The 9,504-nt window shown below is 34.1% G+C and overlaps 2 protein-coding genes across 4 annotated transcripts; both read right to left on the bottom strand.

Annotated features, from left to right (window-relative positions):
• Nucleotides 1-934: 934 nt before the first annotated feature.
• Nucleotides 935-2,617, bottom strand: LOC142546272 (putative F-box protein At5g62660). The gene has a single exon (XM_075653903.1). The coding sequence runs from the start codon at nucleotides 2,360-2,362 to the stop codon at nucleotides 1,220-1,222; it is 1,143 nt and encodes a 380-aa protein (XP_075510018.1). The 5' UTR covers nucleotides 2,363-2,617; the 3' UTR covers nucleotides 935-1,219.
• Nucleotides 2,618-4,163: 1,546 nt separating this feature from the next.
• On the bottom strand, nucleotides 4,164-8,588 carry LOC142546270 (F-box/LRR-repeat protein At1g67190-like). Of its 3 annotated transcripts, none has more exons than XM_075653902.1 (4): nucleotides 8,364-8,588; nucleotides 8,114-8,182; nucleotides 4,603-7,964; nucleotides 4,164-4,519 (listed from the first exon to the last, which is right to left on the bottom strand). In XM_075653902.1, the coding sequence occupies exon 3, from the start codon at nucleotides 7,739-7,741 to the stop codon at nucleotides 6,482-6,484; it is 1,260 nt and encodes a 419-aa protein (XP_075510017.1). In that variant the 5' UTR covers nucleotides 7,742-7,964; nucleotides 8,114-8,182; nucleotides 8,364-8,588; the 3' UTR covers nucleotides 4,164-4,519; nucleotides 4,603-6,481. The 3 variants fall into 3 exon arrangements, with proteins under 3 accessions (XP_075510017.1, XP_075510016.1, XP_075510015.1); XM_075653901.1 differs by having other exon boundaries at nucleotides 8,119-8,182; XM_075653900.1 differs by having other exon boundaries at nucleotides 4,603-8,182; nucleotides 8,364-8,461; nucleotides 8,545-8,563.
• Between the last annotated feature and the right edge of the window lie 916 nt (nucleotides 8,589-9,504).

The raw sequence follows: 9,504 nt of genomic DNA, 5'->3' as shown, positions 1-9,504 counted from the left end.
TATTCCATTTTAAAACACAACATTATTCCATTTAAATAGGAAAAAAAAACATCTAAGAAAAGATTTTTCTATATATCTCTATTATTTGTTAAAATTAAGCTCTTTTTATTAACTAATTTTAGTATGGTGAAGTTTTTTTTTTTTACAATTTCCAAAACACCATTTAATCATCCAACTATGCATGTTATATTTTTTTTGAGTAGGTTTTTTTTGAGGCAGTCTCACTAATCTTTATCTGTGAGACGTGTCAACCCTATCGATATTCACAATAAAAAGTAATATTTTTAGCATTAAAAATAATACTCTTTCATGGATGACCCAAATAAGATATCTGTCTCACAAAATACGATCCGTGAGACCGTCTCACACAAGTTTTTGCCAATTATTTAATATTTAACATATTTATTGATATTTCTTTATTTATGATAATTTTCTTTCATTTAAAATAAAATTTATAATAACAAAATATTATCTTATGTATGGCTAGTTTTACATGAACTTTTAATATATATATGTGTGTGTGTGTGTGTGTGTGTGGTGTGTGTGTGTGTGGTGTGTGTGTAAATATATAATAGTCTATATATAGATAGACAAAGCATATATAAAAACATATTTTGCGTGCACGCGCACTTGTGTGTCGAGAGAGATTGGGACAGTCAACGGCCGGCTAGATTAATAATATTAATTAATGTTTATTCAATATGTACCCTTGACGAAATCAAAATTATTGAATTCTTTGAAATAAAATTATTTTTTATTATTTTTATATTGCCATTCCGCAATCAAGAAAGCAAGCTCATGGAAATAATTTATTCAAAATCTAATGAAAAACTAAGAAATAAGTTTACCCTCACACTTTGACGTTTGGTGTTGTAATTTTGTTCAAACAAGAATGGCAGACATGAACATTAAGACGATACCAATAGATCGAAGATTCGAATCAACCCAGATTGGCTTTGATCAAATAGTACAGAGAAAATAGCTTGTTACATCCACTGAGAAACAACCATTATTCATGTCAAGTAAGATGAGTTTCATTGATCAGAGGCAGAATAATTTATTTGCGAGTTGCTTTGATCAATGAATTATTTATTTACAGCTCAAGAAAAAAAGTAAAAAAAAAACAGAGAGTTTCCACCGATCAGAGGCAGAAAAGGCCTGAAACTCTACTGGTATTCAATACATATTCTCTTTTGTACATGTGAAAATGCATCCAAATTTATCCGAGTGGAATAAGGCTACCGTAGTAAAGGCACGGCTTATTGTAATTCTTGATGGCTCCGTGGTAATTACCAACTCTCCTTGATTTTTGGCTCTTTAGGCTGTAACAGATGAGATCCCTTTGCTCCATATGAACTAATATTTCTTGAGAATTATCGTCAGTAGAAATCAGAAACTTTGGACACAAAGGGGAGAGGTTGATGCTATACTCCATTGCCCAAATCTTAGTCCTGTTTTTCAACATCCATATATCCATTCTCGACGTTTCTTCTGAGAACCCGACCACACATAAACCACCCATAAGCCCGATATACTCCAAGAAACTGTATTTTTTCGAGTCACGTATGGGATAGGAAATACTGGCGAATTCTTCTTTCTTTAGGTCTAGAGAAAGAATTGATCTGTCTTTCCAACCAGAAGAAAGTGACCAGTAAATGACTCCATTAACACAGACAGGGTACTCAGAGGTCCAGGCGCTAGAAGGGCAATCTCCAATTTGTCTCCAAGAACCGGAAGTAACATCCTCACCACTTCTAAAGGAGAAAATCTCACACCCCATTTTCCCGTTCCCAACATAAGAATGGTAGTGCAAATGGACAATCTTGTACTCATTTGTGATTGGAAGGTACCCGAATCCTATGTTATGTAGACGAGAGTTAGAACGATACGGGACACGGACAATTTCGCGAATGGAGGGGTTGCAGACATAAAGAGAGTACATGCAGCACAAAACACTCAAAGAACCACAAGAAATGAACGTGTGAACGGGACCATCTATTACTTTCTTGAATCTATCAGTTACATCTCCTTGCATGTCTACTGAAGTCAATTCAATGGTGGTTTTGCTATTATTAGGCTCCTCCATCGCATCGGAAAGGTATCTTCTGATTAGCAACAGAGGCATATGCTTAGAACATTCAATATGTCGAGCTGCGAATTCCTTGTCACGAGTTAATAAGCCGTGCCAAGATTTAGAGACGCACCTGAATTTGCAAAGAACCTTGACAGGAAGTCTTGAGAGTATTTCAATGATCAGATCGTATGGGAGATAACCGATCCCTGCCAATTCCATCACATGATAATTTTTCCTTGCTTCCTCCGGTTTTCGATCCTTTCCCGAAATGATGATGACCTGATTCATTGGTGATATCTTCTGGATTACAAGAGAATAACTCAGTAATTAGTATATATTAGTTAATGTTGGAGAAAAAAACTGCTAGAATGATATCAGTGGACTTTCTAGATATGAAGACGCCTAAATCATCCCACATGATACAAGCATTTGGACAAGTAAGCAATTGCTCGACTCTTGGATTATTATAATAAGCCTTGGTAAGCAACTAGCCAATTTTAATCATATTTGATATCGAGGGGGGGACTTGGTCAATTTAAGTGTCTTATGGTGGACATTTTTCCAAGAGTATTTAATTTTTTTTGTAATACAATAGAACTTGCAATCGTTGTATTTCGATGGGCACTAGGTAAACTTCAGACTAACACAGTAGTCTGCAAATCATTCTAGTCAAAAAAATCGCATTGAACAAACCCGTATAATAGGCTAACTCGAAAAATTGTTGGTAGAAAAATCTAACTTCTGATCATTGGTCAAATGCTTGTCTACTTAATAAACTCTCACACCACTTTGGAGAGTTTTCAATTCTTTTGAGCACTCAAATCAACATTACTTGAATGTGAATCCCAAGAAATACCCTGAAACGTGTTATTTTCATATTTCTAATTGCTTCTATTTCAGTTCGTAAGCCATATTTACTTGTAGTTTTTAAGTTTCTTTTTCCCAACAAGCTCAACAATAATCTTTATATTAAACACAAAAAACTTCAAAATCTTTCTTACATCCTTGAAGAGAATGAAGTTTAATAACATTAAGGTTTCTACTTGCCATTGCATCATCAGGTAACTTAAAAGAACAGAGAAAACTATGTGACACCAACTATTCAACATCTACAAGAAAAAATACCAGTAAACTAATAGTTCTTCTCCTCTTAATTTGGTATTAACTCGTATATGTTTCTACAAAACCAAATAATAATAATAATAATAATATATTTTGCTACAAAATAGACTAGAAAAACATTAGATGAAAAGAAATCGCTTGCAAAATTGGGAAGCCAGAGAGGAAGAACATATATGAGAATTTTGGGCTGTACTTCTCGTGAAAGCATCACCTTCTTCTTTCAACTTCCTCATAGTTTTTTACATAAAAAAAACAAAAATATCATCCAACATTTCTCGTTTTACAAAAAATTATAGTTTATTGTATCGGTGCAACCAATATATTTTTGACCGTAACAACTCAAGAATCAAGTTTACATTGCTTTATTCCACTGAAACAATTATTACACGACAATAGAAAGACATCTATTTTCATCACAAATTATTTCCTAAACTTTCCCCAGACAGAAATAAATATCTTCGATTATATTCAGCAGTATTCTAGCCCTGAAAAAATCATGGGGTTGATCACGAACCAAACTGTTGGCGGAGTACTGAATTGTTGCACTCAGTAGTCAATCCTTTCCATAATTCATACACGTTGAAAAATTTGCTATGGCAGCAAACCACAGATGCTAGAGTCACTTAAGGTGGATTATATGAAAATCAACCAACAATTTTACTTATTTATAGATGCATATATTAAAATGTTGAAACAAGGGCACCCATATGATTGCTAGTTAGTAGAACACTAATCCGTGCACTGTTATGGCCCTTGGTAAAGAATCTAGTTATTGGGCAATCGAGTTGGTTGGTCAATAGATCTTTGATTTGTTTGTGGCTTTTTCTACCTATCTTGGATTAAATAAGTTGAGGCTCGAATTCTCAAGAGATCTTGTTGCTCAAGAGTCAAGAATTTGGTATATCATTAACTCTGATATTTTATTCCACTTTTTTGATCTCTTATTTGCAAATGGTACACTAATTCAATAAGAAACCAACTAGTAATCATGCAAGAAGAATTAGCAAGCACAGTAAACTAGGAAACTAGAACATATAGTTTTAAAGCTGATTGAAATCTTTATTCCTCGACTAAGCTGGCTAATATCCTTAATTTTTTCCATCGTTATCCATCGACCGAAGTTGGTTAATATTCTTCTTGTTGGGCTGCTGGTTTGGATCCTTATTTGCCCTAATTCAGGCTTTTGTGCCCATTACATGCACTCTTCTATAGGAAGGAAGATGCACTAGGGACAAAAAGATAGGCTCCACTGTGGATAACTTTTTCTGCGCAATTAGATAGTCGCCTGGTTGGTAGTGATGCAGCATGGGTATGGTAAATGTCCTGTGCATATTCAAATCCAATCGGTCATAAAAAACGCTTCAAGCTTGGAAATTACAATTACAAACTGCAGTTTCAAAGCATACCTCTCTATGCAATTTGTTCACAGAAAAGGGTAGGGTTATAAGATCCAATTGCACACCAATATAATAGCTTCTCAGAGAAGAATCCCAACGTTATTACAAAAAAAAATAAATAACTACAAACAATTGAAAATGCAGATCAAGGTTTTTTCAACAAGAAAAATGTTCAAGTGGCTGTGTTTAAGGCAAACCCCCGATGTGCAGATAAGAATCCAAAGCACAGAATAGGTAGCGAGATCATGCATTGCCTCAAAAGATGGTACCAAAAATAACAACACAAAGTTAATCCTTTAGCGCAATAGAGACAAGCCAAAAATAATATATGAACAAGGGGATCAATGTCTACAATTTCTAAGAAAAGTAGGAATAATTCCCTCAAAACCTATCATCAACTTGGAAAATAGGTTTTCTACATCTATTTTTTTTTATGGAAATGGACTCCAAATAGCTATATAGCTCGATGCTTTCCAATTTAGATAAAGTTATCAGCCAAGGAAAGCACACATTCAGCTAGGAACAAGCGATGTTATTCACTACTGATTACCAATGCAAGAGGGATGAGAACTTGTGAGAAAAAGTTGATAACGCATAATATAATTTCAGATGCATGCAAAAATGCCCACTCCTTGGGTTGACAACCCCATTTCATTGTTTATTTAGCACCTTAGCCAGATTTAATATCCACAATATGGTCGTGACACCAGATAAACAGACCATTAACTAACCACACCAAAGACATTATTGGTTTCGTAGGTCAACCTGCAACAATTTCAACCATTCAAACTGCGATAAAGATGACATATTAAATGTTTATCCATATGCAATACCAATCAGGGACCTCCATGGGATTAGACATTCTTGGGGACAGTGGCGTATTAAATGTTTTTGGTATGGGCATTGGTTTCCCAAATGTAGCACCTGCATTGTTTAGCAGATCATTTACCTAGTCATCTTACTAACACAGGGAAGCATGTTAAAACAAATTTCCCAACTCCGTAAATACTGAAAGTGCGCTGCTATTCCGTAAAATACTGAAAGTGCCCTGCTGCAGACATAAAAAAAAGATCATTCAAGCTTATCGAGCAATTGATCTCACGACCTTCTACAATAACTCCTGCATCTGCACAGCTCATATACTGTCTGTTTAATTTCAATTTCTTCAATCAATGACTTGGTGTTAATTTAGATTTACTTTATATATCTAATTTACAGACTAATACTGATAAAAGAATGTCACAGTTCCCTTTGAAAACCAGTTATGAGTGACTGTATGAGCCCCCTTCAGGTGTATTGAGGAAAAAACCTCCCACATAAGAGAAACAGTTCCAAATATTAAATGGAAAATCATATAGCCACATTAATATGAAAATTGGGCTATTTTGTAAAAATGATAATAGAATCATTAACAATTAGAAACACACACAAAAACATCGGATAATGTCCCAGGAAAAGGGCCTGTCAAGGATCTCACTGAATATTATTTTAGTTCTTTGCATTTTGAGGACTAGAGAAGATAAGGGTGAAAATATTTCAGTCGTTGCATTGTATGAATCAAGGAAATGAAAGAATAGAATGAACAGTAAGCAATAAATTTGTGGAAGAGTGCAAAGAAACAAAAAAATAGAACAAAAAGATGACAGAAAACAATTATACCCACATGGGAAACAATGAAATTTCAGCCTTAAGAATTACCCCCCAAGAAATCACCAAGCAAGCATAAACGGAAGATATATATAAACATCACTGATTTCACAATTGCTTGAAGTCCAAAAATTATCTGGGGAGGCTCAGACATGTATAATAAGAATCTCCATTGAGGTGCAAAAACCTGCTTCTGCAGTTCACTATTGAAATAGCTCCACGCAGAGCAATATGTCAATATCTATTCATATTCAAACTGAACCTCTACATGAAGGTACTTCCTCATGAGTCTGACAATGGATGAGGTGAAGTTGGCTAGCATGTTGCATTCTTCATGCGTTTTGGTCTCTGAAACCACTCCATGGATAACCAACTTCCTGAGGTGAGGGCATCTTTCCAAGAGTCCTGAGACCCACATTGAGAACAGGTCACTGATTACAGTCCACCCGAGTTCCAAGACATTCACATTCTCCAAAACAAAAGAACCTTGTAACCCATACTGAACTGTTGCCTCTCTCAGATCGAAACTCAAGGATAGATGGCTTAGTAAAGGAAAGCACGAAGAGATTGTCTCAATTTCCACAACCTCGTCCTCATCGTCAAACAGAATATCCCAAAGTCTAAGCTGTCGCAATCTTGACGATCGTGATATCATATTATGGAACTTTGCCCATGTGATCGTAAAATTGCTCACATCGACAATCTCCAAATTTTCAGCACTCTCACCAATGTCAAGATGGATGACACTTACATCGTCAATCTTTAGTAACCTCAGCATCCCTTTACCAACAAGCTCAAACACTTCAAGTGTACAATCTTTCAAGTGCAACTTCTCTAGACTGTCAGCCTCCAGCATAAACTTATCCAAACTGATTGCTTCAACGTAAATATCCTTCAATGAGTTACTACTCAACTCCATGGTAGCTTGTGGATCGGACATGATAATATCTAGACTGATTAAGTTCAAGACCTCAATTTTGGAACATGCAGTGAGCAAAAGACTCAAATCCAATGCTGATATACTGACATAACTCAGAGATAAGGATCTTAGGCGGGGGAATCTCTGGTAAATAGGTTCAACCCCTGTAAGTATATTGTGAGCCAAAGACAATACTTCAAGCTTTTGCCTACCACATTTTTCGAGAATGTTGATGCTAGGTGTTGTCCTCACATTATAATGCAGCTGACGCAATGTTTCTCTAGTGAACATGAGCCAGGCAACAACTGGAGCTGCAGCAAATTCATCTACATCGTCCAAAATTATAGAAAGGCACTGCAGTCCCCTGGTTTGAAATATTGTTTGAGTTATAAGTATCTCAAGCCTATCAGTGGAAAACTCGTGATAAAATGGCCAATCACTAGAATTAAATGTAAGAGTATGGAGATGGTTCCTCCAAGCCTCTTGCCACTTTCTGCAAGTCGCAGATGCAATCACAATGTCACGAGCAGCCCCCAGCCGTGATAGTATGTTCCCAACAACTTCAACTGGAAGATACTCCATTCAAAATCAATTAACCAATTGGAGAGAAAGAATAAACATATATTCTATAGTCCACAGAGTTCAATCAAATCACAGAACTTAAGTGGCAAAGGTAATAATCAAAATCCAAATAATAGATACCGCTATGTTTTTCAAGCATTCCTTCTGGGCTGCAGCGGCACTAATCTACCTTAACTTCCAAGTTGATCAAACCCAAAACGCAGGCCGAATATTCTTTATTACTCTGGAAAAAAGAATTTCATACAATGCAACCGATTAATCATAACAACTGAACCCCCAAAAGGCAAATCCAAACTCCGAATATTCAGCAAATCAATCACGTTCTCCGATTCCAGTAAAAACTGTGGCCAACACCACAACACAATAGCAAACCTCACCAATCACTTGAACGCACTCCCATCAACTTCACCTAGCGTCGCTTCGCCTAATTATATTCGGTCTCTGAAACCATAATAAGAAAAAACATATTGCTCATTTTATCGAAACTAACATTAAAAAAAAACAAAAACAAATTTAACCCACATTACCACCGGAATCAGACACCAATCACAGCAATCAAACGAATCAACAGATTCAAAACTATCACATCGCGTAAAATAGCAATAAATCAAAGAAGAATTACCGCAAATTTTAATTCATCAGCGATTTTCTCGTTCAACCGCGATTTTCGCTGGAAAGAAAAGAGGAAAGAAAAGGGTCGAGAAGCTGGAACCCGATTCGCTGCCAGGTGAGAGAAAGGTGGGGGATGGTCAAGCGGGTCTGCGTGTTGAGAAACTACACACAGTAGAGGTGTATAATTGTACCTGCAGAATACCGGAGGAGACCCACGTAGATAGTCCACAGTACGTACAGTTTTCGCCAAACATACGCCTCTATTTATCCGAATTAGGTTTTAGTACTTGAAAAAAAAACATAAATTAAAATTCTTACACAAAAACTTCGAACATTTTGAGGGACATATTCGTTGCATAGATTTATTGTTTTTTTTTTTAAATAACAGAATTTTGTAAATTTATTTTACGTAGAATATTGTAGATTTATTTTGCATATTTGTAAAAAATTTTATAGAACTATATGGATTTTGTAATTTATCATTATGATTTTTTAAAAAAATTATTTTAACGTAAATAACTTTTTATTTATTTCATTTCTCTTTCTTAATATGATATTTTTTAAATATTGATTTTACGAAAGATAATAAATAAGTCAATACTAAATTTATGACAATTAAATTTTAATTATTCAATTCAAAATTGAAAATTTAAATAATCAATTTTTTAAAAAAATTAAATAACAATAATTTTCAATATTAATAAATAATAAAATTTAAAATAAGTTCATTCATTTTAAATCAATTTTGTATACAAAAATATATCAATTTTGTTTTTCACAATATCTAAAAAAAAAAAGACAATTATTTGTACATAAAAATAAATAATAAGTATGTTAAAATATTTGTAGTTAGAACAACTTTATAAAATTTTAATATATTTAATTTATTATAGTTTTTTTTTGAAATATAATTTATTATAGTTATTCTTATATATGTATGCTGATAAACTTCTAAAATTATGTATCAATTACGCGCGCACACACATATATATACATTCAAGTTAATGAAAAATAGCATGTACAAGAATTTTGAGTTATAAGTAAAATCAACGTATAGATTAATAAAAATTAAAGAAAATAATTAACTATCAAATGTTGTATAAATAAATAAAATTAAATTTTATTTATTAAAAATAATAATTATTTTCAAT

This window comes from Primulina tabacum, chromosome 5 (assembly GCF_025594145.1).
Source record: "Primulina tabacum isolate GXHZ01 chromosome 5, ASM2559414v2, whole genome shotgun sequence".
Classification (NCBI taxonomy): domain Eukaryota; kingdom Viridiplantae; phylum Streptophyta; class Magnoliopsida; order Lamiales; family Gesneriaceae; genus Primulina; species Primulina tabacum.
Note: the sequence above shows the minus strand (reverse complement) of the source record. Positions and strands in the feature narration are given on the sequence as shown.